Here is a 20,662-nt window from a genome sequence, read left to right as displayed (position 1 = left end):
GTCTGCGTGCTCCCGTTAAAGGTGTGCTTCCTGAGATGCGCTTCACACTTCAACCGCAAATCAATCACTTTCATCGCTGATCCTCCCACAGGCGAGAAGCTCTTCCCTTTTAATAAACCACAGTATGAACGTATCAACAGTTACGCTATCACAAAGGGCAGGCCCGATGTTTGCTATTATGTGTGCGCAACATATGCTCAGCGGGCTTTTCTGATTGGCTTTTACATCTCTCTCTCAGCCTATCATAATGTCGCCTTAATCCCGGCGATGTTTATTTAGGCTGAATTGCGTTCCTTAATTAGGACATATGCGTCTGCTCTTTTGATCTCCCGCCATCTGCGCTGCCTTTCAACAGGCCACACGCATGCTGTTAGACATGGCTTTGCCCCTGCAGGAGAGAGAGAGATCTGATGATCTTTCATATAATATATGTAAATGGTAAATCCACTTACAGACTGTGTGCGGTTTAACCTTTATTTATTTTACTGGAAAGGTCAACTGAGAGCTCTATTTACTAGTGACGGCCGGGGGGTGGGGGTTGGGGTGGGTAGGGTGTGCAAGGAGTTGCATAGCCGGTGAGCTGATGGGTGGTTGAGTAGGTGGGCATGCAGTCAGAGCCAGTAGGCACCGTGGGCACTGAGCCGCAGTGAATCAGGGCCTCTCTTTGGGGACTCATCCAAAGGATAGAAACACCCCCGTCGGATAAAGAGCCGTGAGTCACGTTCATCACTCATACGTTAAAAATGTAGCGGGCTCCTGCGTCGTTCCCTGCCCGTTCCCGCTGTCGCGTAGCTACCCCTCACCGTGTTTTGGGTTGCGTAATCGTAGCTGCCAATCTGCTTGTGAGTGTGCCATTTGGGTCGTGCTCATTTTCCTAAACACTGCGTAATAGAGGCACAGTCCAGACAGAAATGCCCCAGTGTCACTAATTTGGCAGGAGCTCTTCATCAGCGGACAAAGGCCCGATTGTTGGCTATTCAAAGCCGCACCTTGGTTATATGAGCAGGCGGAGGCCATGATGTAAACAAGATTCGCAGAAACCTGTCCTCTAGCCCAGCCTGGCACTTCTCAAATGATGAGCCAGGAGTCTGGAGATAGAAAATAAATAGCCTATAGGCAAGTAATAAGATGACTTCACTACACTAGACACTAGACTTTATCTAATAAAATGCCAGTGATGTACTTGTACTCGGTACTTTAAAAAGGTCTTTGTCTTACGTCATACTTGCTTGAATAGAGTGAGCTGTCTCACAATACATTTATCCTCACCCGTCACGGCAAAGACTGGTGATTTTCGAAATGAAGGATGAATTAGAAGTGCGGGTCGGTTTCTCTTGCTGCGGTTGAACCGCTTCCAGTGTCCAGCGGACTGTGTTGCGCTGTAGTGACGGTGTGAGGTCCCGAGCGCTGCCCGGGCCCACAAAGAGAAACTGTCTAATGCCAGGGCACAAAAAAAACCGACGGGCACCTTTCCACCGTGCCCGAGAGCTCGCTTTGAATGGGAATTTGAATGAATTTGACTGAGGCGTTTTGAGATCGTCTCCGTCGCGGCGCCCTGCTGCTGTTGCTCGGAGTCTGTGTTCAACACGCTGTCAGGGGTCCTCCGCTCCGTGGCGTGTGGCGTGGCGTGGAGCGGCGTGGCGTTTGCGCTGGATGCCGCTCGCATGGCGTTCTTTTTCGAGGCTGCCTGTGCCATTCGCTCTATCATGTCCTCCAATGGTAAGGCTGACAGTTACATGCTGCGTGGATTACGTCTTTGTCTAGTTAGTGACTGAATGTGTGTAGGCCTGCGTTTCATTTGTATTAATGTGTGTATGTATACATTATATGTAAATACCTATGTATTGAGGTGGGCATATCTGTAGAAAGTCACCTTACCTTGTGTTCCAGGCATAGGCTAAATTGGAAACGGTCAGAAAGATTGTAAGCAGCACTCCAGTTTTCCGGGCCATCGGCTGTCAGTCTCTTGTGTTTGGTGTTTTATGCAACACACAGATTCATTTGTTAAAATGCGAACACACAGAGCCATTTCAACAAATGCTTTCTCAACATGCTGATCAGGCGGTTCCATCCCTTCAGCAGCTTCAGGAATGAAAGTTCAAATGATTCAGGACGCATAAAAATAAAGCCAGTAAAACCTTTAAAGGGCATTAACATCTCCTCCACTTAAACATTTAATACGATCAAGGCCCGTTCAAGGGGAAGGGACTTGAAAACAACAAGAACAGGGGAAAAAACCTACTAAGCTCCTGTTTACTGTGACCCAACAAAAGCTGTCGTGGTTTGAAAGCCAAAGATCTATATTCTAGATAATGGATGTTTTCCAGTCGCTCGACCAAAGAATAATAGATTGACTGATATTCGTGTGGAAAGATTGATTGATTTCCTCTTTGTTGACAGTCAAGGACATGTCAGCGTGCATTAATGGACTGTACCGCTGCCCACATGTCTGTGCACACACACGCGGTCCGCAGGGAGGGTAGTTACGAGTGAGTTATTGCTCTGGTTACAGGGAGGGTGGACAGCGCCGCCGCGGAGCTGACCTGCATTTTACCAGGCAGGAGTCCCACTGAGACCGTGCCAAATACGGGGGGGGTGTCACTGTGAGGGGTGCCGAACAGCTGCAAACAGCTCCCAGAGCCAGAATGCAGTTCCACAGCTTTGTGGTTGGCCCTTAATTTCTAAAGATCCAATTTAATCAGGTGCTGCCATTTTTGTTTGGGTTTTACTGACGCAACAGTATCGAGAAAAGAATAAGAAAAATTTCAGTGATTTTAAGAGTGTTATGTTATGTTGCACTATGTTATTGTCGCTTAGCAGATGCTCTTGTAAGAGAGACTTACAATTTTTACATGTTATCCATGTATAGAGCTGAATTATATGTTTAATGCAACGTTTTATTTACTCAGGCAGTTCTGGGTAGAATACCTTGCCTAAGGTTACAGCTGCAGTGCCCCAGCAGGGAATCAAACCAGCAATCCTTCTGCTTACGAGTCCTACTCCTTACCACTACGCTGCACTGCCTTTGTGTCATGAAAGGCTCATTGGAGGCTGAATTCGTCACTGGCCATAACTGACACGGTAATGGATCTAGATTGAATCCAGGCAAAACAATGTCTGGGGCTGACTTATGCAGGCTGTGCTGCAATAACATTATGTTTCTATATCGGCTCTGACACCCCTTTGTTTGCGTTTTTATTCAATCCTGTGCTGCGGATAGAGCTGCCGCCTCATTTCCTGTCTCGGGCTCCTCTTCTGCGTCACCAGCGATAAAAATGTAAGCTCTGCGATTCCAACGTGAGCGCCCTTTCGGGTTAATTTTCGGAACGGCCGCGTACTGAATTCATCGTGCGCAGGAGTAAACATATTTGCATTCATTCCATCTTGTCTCTCTGCTAATAAAATCCGCCGCATGAATACAACACAGAGGAAAGATCTAATGGTTGGGTGGCTGCTTGCAGAATGTGTTTAATCAAGCGTAGACACACCAGGCCCTTGATCTAATTGTCTGGGTTATGGGATTCATGCCTTGAGCTCTGAAGACTTTTACTCCGAATGTTCACACTCCACACCTGCCCCCCCCCCCCCGACTTTGTGGATCTGAAGGTTTTTGGATGCGAGGAGGAGGTTAACGCAGGCTACGCGCAAAGATGTTGGTACGGCGAGGCTGGCTCTTTGAAATGCTTAGCGTCCTCCCAGGGCCGGGACGATCGTTTCCTCTCCTGCCCACTGGAGCTGAAAGCCCAGCCAACCTGTAGGGCAGTTTGCTTCATTTATGGCCAGCAAAAAACACGATGGCATTTCTGCACAAGACTCTGGAGCCCCGCTGTGATTTGACAAGGCCCTCTCTGCCCCCTGCTCTCCGGCTCCGGGATCGAAATGACGAGAAGGCTCTTCCGCATCACCGCCCCCCTCCTCCTCAGTCAGACCGGGAGCATGAAACAAAGCCGCGTCCGTGGCCCAGCGACCGCGAGTCACGTTGGGCCTCGGAGCGAGTGCGGGACCTCATCCGCCGCGAGAGGGAAACGGATACTGAGACGGCGCGCGGAAACCAGAGCCTGCGTCCAGCAGGGGAGAGAGACGGCCAACCGCGGGAGGCCCGGCTGGCCCGGCGCCCCCCGACGGGATGCCCTTTCCCATGTCCTTCATCGGAGCGTAAATTAGCGACGGCCCACGGTGCCGAGCGGCCGGCCCACCGGCCCCGCCGCGCTCCCGCCGCCCCTCGCCACTGATGCGATTAGATGCGCTGTCTGCTTTTATCTTTCACACAACGCCAGACCGTCTCAATGCCAGCGCAACCTTCAGAGCCATCCTCTTAATTGGTCACAGTTCGTAATCTCTAAACAAGCGCGGTTTATTTCCGTGCTCGTTCAGTTCGTTTGTCTCCGGTGTCCGTCTTTTCTCACAGATGGTCTGCGTTACGTAAATTTTGCGAGGCGTCTCTTTGACCCTCATCAGTTTTGGTTGTATAAACTAACCATTAGACTAATGTTTGTTCCAGGTGTATGGACTGTCAGCTGAGAAATGATCTAAACCCAGAGCGCTGTGGTGGTAGGATGCAGCAGTGTGCGGTGTATTTGCGGTGACATCACCCCCCTGGAACGTAAATAAACTCTCCTGCGGCTTGGAGCGCAGCCATGCACTGTACACTTTTGTTCACCTCTCTGCAGCTGCTGATGGTGCTTTATGTGATGCGATTCGAGCTGCATAAACAGTGTGGCAGCACAGCCTCAGAACCCGGCACTACGGCATACACATCCGCACACACGCATGCACGCACACACACATGCAGTGAGAAGCCTGTCGATGTATTCGATTGGAGCCAAGCCGTGCGAAATAATATCTGTTGAAACTGTGGAGGGCTGCGCAACACGAGTAACAGGGCTCTCATTCAATCTCTGAAAGTTCAGTGATGCCGCTGTTTGAAGTAGGAATGGTGTGCATTTAATGTACTTTAACATAGCCTGAACATTTTGCATTTTCACTTCTTCCTCTCCCACTGAACAGGCAAACACACACACACACACACACACACACACACACACACACACACACACACACACACACACGCAGTAATGTATGTAGGACTTAGCCAGCCAGAATAGGCCTGGTGCATATGCCAGGTGTGAACATGGTGGCTGCTGTGAGTCCCTGTGGGAGTGAGCCTTTGGTGTCCTTAGTCAGAGCTGTATCGTATAGGAAGGAGTCATGTGAAGTCCATTCTACTCAGATACACTGTTAATACCAGGCGTGGCAGAGGAAGCTCGTGGTGTTGTCATTCTTCACTTCTCCGCATTCCATTAGAGAGCCTTTGCAGTCATAATCTGTCATTCGGTAAGGAAATAAATACCATGTCGCTCTTCGGTGCATTGCAATGCGCAGTGCCATTAATATCACTACCATAAAGGAAAGAAAAGACGGTACATAAATCAAGCAGACGCCAAGCATAAGAACCACATCAGGGTGAGTAAGTGGCATAATGATGAGGCAATTGAACAGCAGACAACTCAGAAAATGAGCTGTAAGACACTGCTATGAATGTAAACCACTTGTCTGACCTGACTATGAAATGACTAGACTACACACAAATGAAAGCTTTACATCTTTCAAACATGTGGCCTTTGTGTAAGGAGATATGTTGTTTGTGCACCGCGGCGCGGAGGAGAAGAGGAATCCAGCACAAAGGGTGATGTCACCCTCTCAGAGTCTGGACGAGAGCACAGCCTGTTCCCTTGGCGAGAGATCCGGGTCTCCGGCTCGGGGAGGGAATCGTGCCATTCAGACTGCAGGGCCGTAGTCTTAACCCCACAGGTGACCTACTTCTGCTGCATATAATATAAATGAACCTCGCAGCCTTGAAGGCTGAGGAGAGGGCTTCCAGGGCACAGTCAGCTCAAAGCAGGTGGGCTCTTCCTCCTGGCTGCTGAGGGCAGAACCAGAACCGAGGCGGCTCAGAGCTGCTGCTGCAAGTCAGTAGAAAGGAGCAGGAAGTAGCCAGCACAGAGCAGGCACCCATCCCGTGCAGAAATTAAATATAACATACAGAGAAATAGCCCAAGAATATATTGCAAATACATTAAAACATATTCATGCAAAGCAGAAATATATTGCAGTATACCAAAATGGTTGTAATTTATACGTTTTATATATTACATTTTATATATATATATGATTAGGCTAAAAAATATATTCGCTAAAATATACTCCCCAGGTTTGGTAGCTCCTGGGGTTAAGGTTAGGAAGAAGTGCATGGGTTCCAGTCCCATGGAGCGCAGGGGTGGATTGGCCTCGGTCACTGTGTGTGGTGCAACAGCAGTCCCCCTTCCTACTCGTTTCCCCGAGCAAAGCAAGGCCATGGAAATTATTGCCGTGTGTCACAGCGCGCCCATGGGGATTCCTTAGGTTTAGCATTAGCGGGGTCCATCCTGCTCGTCTATAAAATATAATGACTATACGCTGATAACATATTCACAGGTCTTCACTGACGTGTGTTTTTAATATCGTAAGATCTCGTACTGGGAAGGTTTCTTTACTACCTAAACACGGCAGACTCGTAACTATGAAATATCGAAGGCTGCACCTTCAACAAAATGAATGCTGAAATGACTGATTTACACCAGGCGTTAAATAAAAATCCATAAATACGAGGGAAGCAAAAGGGGTGATTTGTATCCTGAGAAGCTATGCTACATGTCAGCGTTGGCACGGTGTGCGCGCGCGTGCGCACGGCTACCCCATGCTCCTCTGATGCGCGGAGACAGACAGCTGCGTTACCAATGACAACGCGCAGCAGAGCAGCTGTTACTCAGATGAGTGACAGCGGGGAGGGTAATGCAGTCAGTTCATTACCGGGTCTGCCCGTGATGAGCTCCGACATTTCCCGCCCGGGCTCCCCCAGCCCCCCCCCCCCCCCCCCCCCCCAAGCTTTTGTTATTCTCACTGCTCCGTTTCCTGAGCTGCCGGGACGCATCTGAGCCAGGTGCAGGCGACGCCCCGGCCTTTGCCACGCCGTTTCTCCGAGACTCCGCCGCCAAATTGCCTCAAGGTTGCTTTCTGGTGAACAGAACAGAACAGCAGTTGATTGTTGAGCCGTCCATGGTTACTGCCTGCTTCAGTGTGCAGGGAGGGGGAGTTATTCATACATAGAGTTATAACCTGTCACCTGAGACAGAGATGGAGAAACAGGGAGAGAGGGGTGTTTGGGGGGGGGGGGGGGGTGTGTTGATGCCTCAGTGTTTGTTTAGCTACTCAAGGACAGATGAGATAAGCGCCTCTTCGCATGAATATTTTAACATTACTGTATTCGTTCCACTTTTGTATTGGGGCGGCAATTTTTTCCAGTTCCTGGCTGTTAAAAAAAGCTTCCAGTTTCCTCTCCTCTCTGCTCCACTGCTCCTGCTGTGGATGCGCTGTTGGGAATGAGTAAATGTTTTTGTGGGGGGAAGAAAAACTGTCAGTCAGAAATGTCCAGGTTGTTTTATTTGTGGGGAAAAAATCCAGTTGAGTGCATGGATGTGGTCCTTTCATAATCAGTCGCCCCTCCCACATTCACACACTCACACACACACACACACACACACACACACACACACACACACACACACACACACACACACACACACTGTGTGCATTACTCTCTGCTCTGCTTCAGGCAAAAGCACTGCTGCTGTAGATCAGCCTGATAGGTCTGCCTTCAGCCCACGGCAGAGCAGGGCCCGCGCTCCCTTTTCCCACAATGCCCCCCTGCACCTCCCTCCCTCTCTCTCTCTCTCTCTCTCGCCTTTTTCCATCTTTAAAGCATCCTGACATCTGATAAGGCCGTCAGGGCCTCCGGCTGTCACGCTGATGGAAGGAGAGGCATAATGGAGTTTCAGGGTTGTCATTGCGTGGCACGCTGGCGGTCACAGGGCGGGCCCGACGGTCACACGGGCGGAGTGTGGGAGCCTGTCGGCTTCCTCTGTGCACAGAAAGCTCCATCCTGACCGGTGCTGTACCGTGCTGTGCCGTGCGGTGCATTCTGGTCGGCTGCCCATGGCGAAACGGGGCGGCCGCTGTCGCCCCCCAGCGCGGGACCCCTTCCGAGACGCCCTAACCCCTCTCCTCCTCCTCCTCACAGACTTCAACTACAACACAGACGGCTACGATGGTGACGCCGCTGAGGACCGCAAGTCCCAGGACGGCTCGGAGACCATGCCCTTCATCGACGAGTCGCCCACCATGTCGCCCCAACTGTGCGCCCGCGGGCCGGACGGCGAGGCGGTGTCCCCCACGCCCCACGAGGGCCTGCCCGGGGTGAGTCCTCATACCGCTCCCCCTGAGCGCTCCCGGCTGGCCCGCTTCCCCGGGTCCGCCAGTACCTCACTGCACGCCTCAGGGATACTTTGACCTGTGTGTTTGCTGGTAGCCTCTGCTGTGATGGGTGGTTGTCTTTTAAGGCCAGCCAAGTGCCTGTGCTTAATTCAGGCCAGAACTGCAGTGAAAGAGGAAGCGCATGAATGATGTGGGCTGCCACGCTGGAACAGTGGCATTGAGTTGTAGAGAGGGACCATGGTGTGTAGCTGCTAACAGAATTACCCACACCGCACTAATGAAGGGGAAGCTGGCTTTTATTTACGTTAGTGTCAGCAAATGCAGCTGTGCCCTCAGTGGTAAATTAGGAGCCGAGTTTCACTGGAGTCAGCTGTGGGAGCAGAAGTAGTCAGATTGATGGGGACGCTGTCTAATGCATGTGACCAACTGACGTTTTAGCAGTGTGACTCAGTGCTTCGTCCAGTTGTCTGGCAAAGAGAGAAATAATACATTTTATTTTAGAGCGCCTTTCAAGTCACCCAAGGACACTATATATAGGAGTGGCGATAACCATTTTTACTATTAATTTAAAGATAACTCATTGGCTATCAGTATTTTCAATAGGTTAGTAGGTTATTAGGTTCCCTTGGTTATGTGTGTGAGAGAGACATAAAAGGCATCAAAGGTCACTTCATCTCACAGTTAACATTCCAGTGAAAGCTTGAAATGTGTCATTGCTTTACCAAAAAGCTGTACTTTTTCCTTGATGAGGTTCCTTGCCTTTAAAATTGAAGCAGCCATGTGCAAGAGCTATTCATTTGTTTGAACTAAGAACACAAGCAGGTCTGAAATCCTTTTGTGGTTTCCTAGCTTACTTGACGCAATTTAACCATCCTACAAAGCCTGGAATACTGAATACACAGCTACCGCTCTCCTTGGGAAAGCGTGGTGGTGTTACCCATTCTTTAAAAACTGTTCTTGATCACTTAATGACATAAATACATACTATTATCACTTAATGAAGTTATAGACATCAGCTACTCTGTATAAATGAAGCAGGATTGTAATGAAATGGAATTTGTATTGATATCCATTTCAGCACAGATTTTTGTTAGCGGGGAGACGTGACATTACCAACCTCAGAATGCATTCTGAGGAGACAGGTAGCAAAGTTAGGATTTCCCAGGGTTTAATTAAAATGTATAGAAATAGCAGTATCACAGCCGCTACTGTAATAAATAATTAATTCCTTACAGCCAGTTTTATTTATTTATTTTCACCTGTACTGTAACAGTAGATATACATACAGAGATCTGAAAAAAACTTACTTACAAACCAAGTGTCCCTTCATTTAATGTCATTCCTTCATTATGTCAAATGTTGACACCAGAATGTGACATTCTTGGCATATTGCCACATTGTTGCCAAGACACGTTATATTTTACATTTGCGGCAGTTACTCTTTAAGTTTACATGTTAAAAAATAACCAAGGGGAAAAGAGTGTAGTGTATGATTATATATATATACACACCCAGTCCATATAAAACAGAATTATACATCCTGGGTACTTCCACCAAGGGCTTTTTCCTGGGTTAAGCTTTGTAGCAGTGCAAGCCCATGCTCTTTTGTAACTGCTCAGCTCAGCGTGTGCCCCTCTGTCCTCTTTCACTGCTCTCTGTGGGTGAGGATCAGCTGACCCTGCCGTGAACCTCCCACACCAGAGGCTGACTGTGAGGTCACGCATCGGTACCGATAGACAAACAGAGCGTGTGCGAAGGTGGTAGGTCACATGACCACACTGAAACATGACACTTGTGTTCTCTCTCTGCAAAATCCGGTCTGCAGCACAGTGAGAAAGGTTACAGTGGAAACCCAGCCTGGGAGACTGGGTTACAAAACGCCTTTTCCACTTGGATTTAGTTATTTATTTAGTTATTAATAATATATTCAGGGTCATTTTCCTCTTTTCTGTTCCACTCAGCCTTTGTTTGTGATGATTTTCTTTTGTAAAAAATTGATTATTTATTCTTTCCCATCTTGAATAGAATCCACAAATCTAGTAGTGTGACAGCTACTCCTTCTTTGTAAACTGTTCGGGGGTTAAGCTGCCAAGACACAATAACTTGACCAAGAATTTAAAAATGTATAAACCCCTTTGTTTCTCTTTGTTTAATGCCAAGGTTTGCAGTAGGAATTCAGAATTCACCAAAACAGATTCTACCACCCCATCTAGTGTTGGAACTGTGCAACTGCATCATGAATATCAGTGGCACGATGGTTTCGGCTGTTGCTGTTGTGTGACTCTAACTGGGTTGATACCCGGCTCATGTGTGATCCAGTCTTTTATCCCTACGGGGGATTGCATGTGCGTGCGTTATTGAGCTATTGTTGTGCTTTCTGCCGTCACCCATGGAACAGTCAGCGCAGTTAGCTTCAGTGGATTATGGTGAATTATTCACTAAGACTAATATGGATTATCAACTCTAGTATTAATTCCACTATGTGCTATGCAGTTACACGCACCGTTTACTCTAGATATAGTTGCTCTCTCTCTTTCTCTCTCTTCATGTCTATGCCAAATCAAGCGATCATCTGAGGAGATGATCTGAGGCATGTCTCTTATTGTCGCATATCACACGGATACGCGACAATAAGAGACAAGCGCTTTAACAAAGATGGCTGTGGTTCATTCACTGGCTGTACAGCTCATGGTGTCAGTTTTGAATTTAGGAGTTCCCAGTCTGTGTAGCTGATTCATTCTGGAAGCACCCTACTGTGTCCATGCAGGTAGAAGGTGTGATGGGGGGGGGGGGGGCGACACTCGCCGTTTGCTCAGATTTAATCATTACTCACGCCCTCTGGCTCACAGAGCTTTTGTGCTTTCTGTTACGGCAGGCTGCGAACATAAATCCATTTCTTCACTCGGAACTTCCATGCCCTCACAGATAAACACTGGAGTTTTATATGAATGGAGCCCGAAGGCAGGACGAGCTCTCTCTGACCCGCGCCGGCGCTCTGCGTGTCAGACAGCCGCGTGTTCGAGACGCGAGTAAAAACTCTGCCTCTCCGTCAGCGGCAGCTCAGAAATGAGGAAGCCCACCGGAACCATTGAGACATTCGCAGCGTGACTCGCAGTAACGAGTTTCCTCATTTCTAAGAATATAAATAGTTCCTTGAAAACTGTGCTTGTGTGCGTTATTTCTTTCTCGCCACGAAAGGGCCTGGTGTGATTCGAGGCGAACAGCGTGGAGCCCTGATGAAGATGTGAGAGACAGTCAGTGCTTCACACACACATATAGCCTTGCATGAGCTTTGCTGCTATGTACATGTTCTGTGTGTGTAAACAATATTTATATTTAACCACTGTGGTGTTAATAATAGTGTTATATATAAAATCAGTCTTGCCCCCCGGAGAAAATAGAGATGTGTATTTGCAATCCCCGCACACACGCACACACACATATGTGTGTGTGTGTTTGTGTGTGTGTGCGCATGCATATATATGTGCATATACACACACACACACACACACACACACACACGTGCGCACACACACATACACACACACACACACACACACACACACACACACACACACACACCCCCAGTATCAGGATATTAACGTATGTATGTGCAAACAAATATGTGTAGATATATATAATCATATATCATAATTATATACCACAATAATATATAATGTGATTGCTTCAGAAACTCTCTTTTGGTAATTAAATTGGTAACACTTCGTATTTTCTGCGAACAGCCTGTGTTGTACAGATTACATTGTGTTCTGACTGGCCCTGTATGTGTAGAGCTGTTGATGGAGGCGTGTGTCTGTGGAGAGCCTATGCTGAGTGTGGCCTTCAGCACAGGGCCTGTGTGTGACGAGCTGCTATTCTCTTCCCCAGTTACCCTAAAGTGAGGGAGTGTAAAAAATCTGTGCAACAGGCGAAATTCTGAGTCACTGCTTTTAAAACCTCTACACTCACCACACTACCATACTGTCCATAAATGTCAGGGTTCCACACACTGTTACATAGGCCCAGGGGCTTTATATTTTGTCCCTGGAAAAGGGCTGCTTTCAGAGCTAATAGTGGAGGGTGGAAATTCAGCTACTCTTTGCCTTGCCAAACCCCCTCCCCCTTCCGTATCCCACACAAACATCCATTAGAGGCGTTTCACACAGGAGAGGGGGAATATACCGTTATTTTTAATCACTTTAGCTGCTGTCTTTCTTGCACTGGCAGCTTGAGCAGCCAGTGTAGTTGGCCAGAGCTGGGCTGAGAATGTCCACAGCATTCAGTACTTGCTTGAATAGCTATTGTAAATCATAATATGGCTCCTTGAAATGGAACCAAAGAAGCAAACAACTGCATTTAACTTTCAAACATTATTATCAACTAATCTTTGTAAATCAAACCATGAATACTAATTTGGCACGTAAAAATATATTAAATGCCAAATACTCTAGGCGATCGGAGTGCCAGCTACTGTTCTTAAACTGCCAGTCTTTAGCAGCGGTACCCTCAGATTGGAAGTTATGTGCATGACAGAGGACCCTATTGGCTGTCTTTGACTAAATTAGGACTGATTTAGCCAATGAAGCTGTCAGGATACGTGGTGGCTTTGACCTCTGGGAAGATTGTGTGGGCGACAGAAAACAGTGGAGTGTAACAGTGCGATTAGAGATGGTCTATTACTGGAAATTGTTTTTGCGCTGTGACTAAGCAATCACGGCAGGGGCGCTGTCAAGGCAGATTGAAACGCACCGTGACCGCACCTAAACTGGCAAACACAAGCCCATTGTCCTGCAACGCATTGGACCCTATGTCATGAATCGTCGGTGCATATTCTGTGTTAAACATTGTACCCTGTATTCTCTTCATGGGTCACTGGGGAGAGACTCGCAGAGCTTGACTGAGGCTGTTCATATCGTGTAGGTGTGGCTTTGGTGGGCATTTTGTGTAACGCTCCGTGCGTGTGGAGGTTAAGGGGAAGGACCAAACGCAGAGGTGAGACTGCCTCTACCGCACCTTCATTGTGAGCGGTCTCTGTGAGGAGTGACGTCCTGCGAGCCACAGCCACACACTGCCAGTGTCTGGACTCCCGCTCTTTGCAAAATGTGCTCTTTGCTGTTGTCTGACGTGGGCTCGCCTCCCACTTTCACTTCCTACACAATACTATCTCATCCCCCAGTCGTAAAAAGGCTGGGCAGTCTGCACTCTGCTCAAGCCTCTGTGCTGCCCCGGAGGTTTCACAGCCCCGCCTAGCGAGATTAGAGCGGCTCAAAGTTTCTCAACGCGGTAGCAGACCCGGCGGCGGTGCAGCAGATCCTTTGATTAGGCAACGGCGGATGCGCGTTTGTCTGTAATTTGCGGCTCTGCAGCGGTGGCGGAGCAGGGGCCTGGGAGCAGCCCTCCCCTGCGTGCTAGCCTAGAGGAGCAGAGAGCACGGAGCGCCGCTTTCCACAGGAGTGGAGGGAGGGGGAGCAGTTTGAGGAAGTGGCCGTGCGCCTGCAGGGGAGCCGCGTCGACAGGGCCGGCCGCCGCAGCTCGGAAGAGTGACAAATCAGGAAGCAGTGGGGGCCGGGAGAGGCGCCGCCTTTCTCTGCCTCCTGTGCACGAGAGAGTCGCCCTGCCGCGTCCCTGGAGTCTGTGTGCGCACGCCGGTGAATTGCGCGGAGTCGAGAGATCCAGCCCTAAAACTGCCTGTTTGCGTGTGGGAGCGAGGCAGAGGGAGAAAGAGAAGAAGGAGGGAGGGGGAGAGAGAGATCAGAAGGCTTAGCTGGGAGAGAGAGCGTGCCGGCGAGACCCGCGGGGGCAGCTGCTGGCCTTGGGGGGACGGCCTGATGTGTCACTGCGGGTCCAGGGGAGCGTGAGCAGGCGAGACCGGACCCCGCTCGGACCATGGAGGAGGAAGAGGAGGTCATAGGCTTTCTGGACAGAGTCCTGGAGGATGAGGATGTCTTTGACAGCGGGGAGCTGGACTTGGAAAGCCCCCTCACGCCGGAGGAGAGATCTCCCGGCCACAGATCATTTAAGGTGAGAGAAGCCGTCCAGGATGATGAAAAAGAGAGAGAAAGAGAAAGGAGAGAAAGAGGAAAGCGGCTCGCTGACTAACTGCGGTGGGCTTTTTTTTTTTCTTTACAGGGCTAAAAATAGAGGAGTGGAAAATATTAAAACTTTTCGCAATGTAGCCTGACTCTCTGTTGCTTGTTTTGGTGATCCACGGGTCTGTATTTCTTGAATGGTAGGCGCAGTGCCTCTGTAAAGTGAAGGCTGGTGAAGTCCTTGAAGAAGCGCATGTGCTCTCATTGTGAAGTTGTGGTCTGGCTAAATCAGCAGGTCCTACAGGCCCCTCCCCCTCCCCTGACAGGGGAGATCTCATACCAGCACACATTGGCAATTTCCCTGTTGCTCCACGGAACAGTACATTACACAGCTGTTTTCTAGAAAGTTGGCCTGCTGATAAGATACGGCGGGCTATTCTTGGCCTCACTTTTATCGGCTCATTCATCACCGGGATGAGTCATAAAAGTGGGTGGGATCATGGCGGCCCTCCTGCCCGTCTCAGGGGTGTGAGAGATTGTAGATGCCCACAGCGGTCTTATTGCTCCAGAATTGGGGGTGAGGCGGGGGGGGACGCCCTCAGTCTGCCTTGGTGGCTAGCACGGTGCCGCCGTCGTCCACAGCAACACCACCGCCCTGACATTTACTCTCTGTGTAGAGCACACGCAGTCTGCACACATGCATATCTGCCAGTGTCGTGTGCTGGGACAGGAGGAGCCTGTGAAGAAGTGTCACACAAATGAAGGGCAGTTCAAATAGCTGGTTTCCTGTAGTCTAATTAGGAAGGGAGGTTGACCTGCGGTTCACAGTGCATAACCTCAAGCCTCTTTTCCTCTCCTGTGTAAATACATGAAAATATACAAGGGCTCTCACTGGCTAGTTGTAGTCCAGTTAATGCCTGGAACTCCTCTGTTAGCTTCACTTTGACCGACAATAGTTTCTGTTTGAAATCAGTAACAGGATAATGCTGTGAAGCTGTGAATATGATAACATGAGGGGGAAAACCTGTTTGTATGTCTACTCAAAGGGACATCGCACTCAGCACCTGAAACACCAAAATATTTCCTGAAAAAAAAAAACAATCACGTCTCTCCCATTTCCTTGCCAACTGACCAGTCCGGAGTGGGATGTACACTGCAGATATAAGAGAACAATGGCTTGAATGAGTATTTACACGGTCAGATGTGGTCACTTGTTGACAGAGGCCGGCTAGTGGATACCTGTTTGTTTAGTCTGTTGACTGTTTTCAGGGTGAAACTCCTGACATGCGGCTGCGAGAGTGAAGAGAGGGGTGATGACACACGGTAAACGAGGTAGCAACTGTTACCGTCAGCTCTGTGATGTCATGCGGATGCACCGCTTCCGGGCTGGAACGTAAGGCTTACAGAAAGGCGCTGTAGCACTCTCACGGCGTAATCAGCGACTTCGCTCTCTGAAGTTTATCAAGACGCCTGCCTGAAAACAAACAGCAATCAACATATGGGTAACATCATTAATGAAGGTGAGGTTTTACTGCGAATGTTATGAGCGAACAGGAGTATCCTGGAGTCATTAAGGTCTGGCGTATTCTGGTGCATTGTACCGTAATCAGCCCTTCATGTCTTCTCCTGTCACCATATCAAGATTCACTTAGCAGGACACCATGGTTTTTCTTCTCCCCTCCCATATTTATAGGGAAAGCATAGAGTATCAGTGATGAGCTGTGCTTTATTTTTGTATGTTTGTGTGATCTGAGGTTATTTGAATCTACGTCTGTTTGGTTAGCACACTGTGTGGTTTACAATGTGCTTGGCCCAGGCAACGTTTTTGGTCGAATTTAATGGGATGGGAGTGTAACTGTTTGCGGTCAGAAGGTTTGAGACCAGTCATCACACCCTAGGCGTAAACGAACATCTCGGAAATAAAAAATCTAATTTTGCCGCTTTACTAGACATGTGCCATCAGAGCTGCGTCAAGCTGTTCTCTGAATTATAGAAGAGCTATGCTGATTCATTAATTTGTTGTTGTAGGTTTACGCCCTGGGAGGCTTTGAGGCATCATTTGTGATTGCCAGAGCATTGCTATAACCTTGAGAAGTTCCCTTGGGAAGAATGGCTGAATGTGAGATTGGGGAAAAAAAGAGTCAGAAGATAGGGGTTAAAATAGGTTTCTGTGAACCTTTTGATGAGAGCAAGACACCTTTACAGTTAATCCTTTAGCGTCCTCAGGGTGTAATAACTGTGTTCAGAAGGCGCGCTGTTAGTCATTTTCCATCAGGCCTGAGGCCTCCTGTTTACTGACCAGCCTGCCGCTTGTTTGCATAGGCTTTGGCCTCTTTCGGAGCGGCGGGGAGGTGGGGGAGGGGGTGCGGCTGAGCTCAGTCTCCTGGTTCTGCAGGTGTGTCCGCGCTTGTCCGGCTCTGTCGCACGCCGGTGTTTCGGCCCAGCCAAAGCAAACACGGCCACAGTGCGGGGCTTGTTAGGTCTGCCGGGGGGGGGGAGACGTCACCCGGCGCAGCGGGGGGCTCCTTCTGAAAGACTGTGCTCAGAATGGATTCCTGTGCGCCGGGGGCCAGCCTAACCCACAGAGCTGAAATGAAACTTAATGAAACAGAGGAATACAGCTTTCAGTAAAGCTCCCCTGTTGTTCCTTCCTTCTATTGCACTGTGTGAGTTCCTCTGTTTTTTAAAGTAGTATTTGTATCTTTGTATCTGTCTGTCTATATATGTGTGTATATTTTAACATAAGGTATTAATGATAATTGATTTAAAATTGCTTTGAAAAAGTGATATATAGTACATATATATGTGTACGGTGAATACAGTGATGTAGTCAACATTTGAAAAAACAAGGTATTTTTTCATATGCATATGCATATACGCACACACACACCCTCTCTCACTCACTCACTCACCCCCTCACTCCTGCAGCCGCGTGGCGCTCTCCGTGCTCCCAGCTCGCAGCAGAGAGGAAGTGGAGGGAGCGGGAGGGAAGCCACGCCCTGGACGTGTGGAGTCAGATCTCCCAGCGCAGGTGGAGCCCGGCATTGTTCCTGCAGCCGTGTAAACAGAGCTGCCAAAGGGCTGGGGCCCGGAGCCCCGTGCCAAGCGCTCCTGTGTGCGGGGCGGTTTCCCCACACGCAGACGCCAAAGCCAGCCAACCGTGCGCCGCTCCCCCCTACACCAGCGTACCCACCTCACCCTGGTGGACGAATTCCCCAACACAGTTCCCCTTATACCTCGACTGCACACCCACAGTTCAGCACAGAATTGTCTCAGACTTAAAGTTGCCCCAGATTGTGAAACAGTTAGTGTGCTATCAGAGAATGTCCCCTTTTTCATTTCAGTTAATTATTCTCTCAGTCCTCTGTAACAAGTCAAATAACATGCATGCAACGTGCTTAAAAAACGTAGTTGTTAGTTGTTTTATCTCAGAGCTAAATGCAGATCAGCTTTAAATGTAGCAGGTTTACTTGATGTGTGCTCCCCACACCCAGATAAAGGATAAACACAGACATAGGGGTCAGACAGGCGAGGCGTCTGGCGTGACACACGCTGTCTCTACGTTAGAAAACGCCCTGCTTTCCATTCAAGCAACAGAATGCAACACACTGCCACTCTACTTTCCTCTTTCTTGCAAATGCTACCATGGTCACAAACTGGTGACAGACATGGTAGTCTTACACACCATGGTGCTGTAAAACAGAGCATGTTTTACTGGGTCAGGATAAGCATGCACAGTGTGTATCACAGAAGGGAATGGCTCTGATCATGCAGGGCGGTCCCGCGCTCCAGCCCAGTCCACATCTTTGTAATAAGTGGTAGATCTGATAATCATGTGAGCAGGGCACTGCCTGCCTCTGTGCAGGCCGTAACACGACCCAGAGGTGGAGCTCTTCTGCCGTGATATTCGGCCGCGTGCTTTTCCCCTGATGCTTCTGCGAACCTCCAGCCTCTGTGTCCAGAGGCCCCGCTGGCAGAAACGGCCTATTTACCGTCCTGTAGAGCCCCCTTGTACTTCCCCGGGATCGGCGAGCTGGGCCATGCATATTCATGATCTGCCTCCCTTTCAAATCCTCTTCCTCCTGGCACTGGGGGCCTGGCATGGAGAAGATGCTCTTCAGAATGCTGTTGTGCAGAGCGGGTTTTCTCATTAACTCACTGAAGAGAATCCCCTCATTAAGATTTTTTTTCCCCTCCTCAAAGTGTGTATCCTCGCTTTAATCTGCTGTGTCTCCACAGCTACGGTCCACGTGGGTTGCATGCAGTTAGCTTCTCGGAGACTAGCGCTGCATAATGAATTGGTAAGGGGTTCCCAGCATAGCGTGGTGGTACTCCTCTGAAGAGTGTGAAGGAGGTTAACACGAGCTGGAGCTGCTAGCTGGCTGACTTGGTACAGCATGATTGCGTTTCCATCTAGATCAGTACCTTTCAACATGATGTCACACTGTATATTGGTGTCTGCTCGAACTGTGAACACTGCCTAGACTCTGTCTCGACTCCAACGCTGAGGTTTAACAATAAAGTAGACTAAAGTCTGTTATGTACTGTAGTTGTTATTTTTGCCTGCTTGTGTGTGCTTGGTGTGATCAGTGGATGATGTAGTGTGTGTTTATCTCTGTATTGATTTCCTCCATTTTAGAGCCCATGGCATCAGGAGCACTGCACAGTAGTTGTGTAACTTGCAGACAGCTGCCTTGTAAGTGGGCCAGCACCAGTAATACAGTACTTGTGGGCAAAAGAGGCCATTGAAAATCGCCACAAACGTGGCCGAAGCTAGCCAGCCTGGTTCCAGCTCAGCAGTGGCAACCGGGTATAGGAGCCAGGGACATACTGGACGTGTTGAGAGAGCCGGTGCTGCGTTTCAGTTCTAATGCTGCATACGTGGCTGTGTCTCTCACCCTCTCATCCTCTCTCCCTCTGCCAGGGCGACATCGAGAAAGGGCTGGAGATGAAGAAGCTGGTCCTCTCCGGGTTCCTGGCCAGCGAGGAGATCTACATCAACCAGCTGGACGCCCTGCTCCTGGTGAGCCCTGCCCCGCTCGCACCGACACCGCCGTCAGCCGAAGCGCAGCGCCGCTGCGGTACAATGCAGCGTCCCCCCTCTTTCACCTTTACAAAGAGGCGGCCGGGCGCGCGCGGTGACGTAGGCAGAGCAGAGCAGGGCCCACGTCTCAGTGACGGGGGGAGGCGTGTGAGGGGCGAGATGAGATCAGCAGGTGCTTTATTTGGGCGCTTAAACGCCGGTGCTCCCCCACCCCTCCCTCTGCAGAGCAGAGAGAGCAGAGAGCTGCACGGCGTGCAGCCGCGCAGGACAAAGGCAGACGCGAACGTTTCCTGTCTGTGACACAACCACGCCAAAATCGCTTGCGTCCTCCCTCGTTTCCTGCTTGCCTTTTTTTTTTCTTTTTACTGTGTTCAAAGTGCATCTCTTTTACCTCCTGACATTGAACTGAGTTCAGTTTTACCTTTTCTGCAGAATGCAAAGCGAAGGCCTCTGTTCAGCCTGACAGCAGCTTGCCTATGTCAGCAAGTGTTACTTCACTCATGGCTTCATGAAATTAAGCGAGCAGTTTCTTACTGACAAAGACACTTCGAATGGAGGCCATAGTCTTTTATTACGTGCATTGACTGCTTTGTACTTTACCAGTGCTGTTTCAGGGTGTAAGGATTACAGTGCATTTAAGAGGAATTTTAGCCAAATGATAAGGCAAGTGTGATTATGCAGTCTGGGATCCTTGTCCTTGAAGGGCGCTGTGAGCATTTGACCAGGGTGAGACAAAATGGCTTCAATGGCAGATTGCGTCAGCTTCACATGAGCGCAGTGTCACCACTGGTGTTGGTGGCATCTCGGATAACTAAGAGCTTCCATAGAGATGTGCCAACTTGTTAAACCAGTGGTGCACAAGGAGTCCTGATGTGTTTCTGGATTTCATGCCGACTTCTACTCTTACTTATTTAATTAGCCTAGTTATGTCTTTGGGCTGACATCTTTGATGCAATCAGGAATGACAGCTGAAGACCTCAGCTGAACCATTTCACTGTGATCGTGGCATGAACTATTGCAGCTGATTAGCAAATCAAGCCAAGGTAACTGGTTAAAATGAAAACCAATATACTGGTCTTCTAGGACGTTTAATATTAATCTCTGACATGGTTTAAGTACTGAATGAATAATGGCTAGCCTAGATACTGTGGCATTTGTCACAGTGGGATAATGTGACTTCAACAGTACAGTGATGTTGTCAGAATGTTAGTTAACGTGGGTGACATTTTACAGGCCATACGGTCTACACTGACTATATTGTATCTGTTGCATACCAGAG

General features: G+C 49.1%; 1 protein-coding gene across 3 annotated transcripts in view; it reads left to right on the top strand.

Moving 5' to 3' along the window:
- The window catches only part of abr (ABR activator of RhoGEF and GTPase), a 133,436-nt gene that overhangs the window by 27,055 nt on the left and 85,719 nt on the right, over positions 1-20,662 (top strand). The window contains exons 2-3 of one of the 3 annotated variants that reach the window (XM_036525815.1): positions 8,117-8,292; positions 19,264-19,362. In XM_036525815.1, coding sequence (XP_036381708.1) covers positions 8,117-8,292; positions 19,264-19,362 — 275 coding nt within the window. Of the gene's footprint in view, positions 1-8,116; positions 8,293-13,624; positions 14,332-15,800; positions 15,860-19,263; positions 19,363-20,662 lie in introns of those variants that run through there. The other 2 variants (XM_036525816.1, XM_036525817.1) reach the window with 2 other exon arrangements.

The sequence above is a fragment of the Megalops cyprinoides genome, chromosome 3 (genome assembly GCF_013368585.1).
Source record: "Megalops cyprinoides isolate fMegCyp1 chromosome 3, fMegCyp1.pri, whole genome shotgun sequence".
NCBI lineage: Eukaryota > Metazoa > Chordata > Actinopteri > Elopiformes > Megalopidae > Megalops > Megalops cyprinoides.
This window is presented reverse-complemented; position numbering and strand designations above follow the sequence as displayed.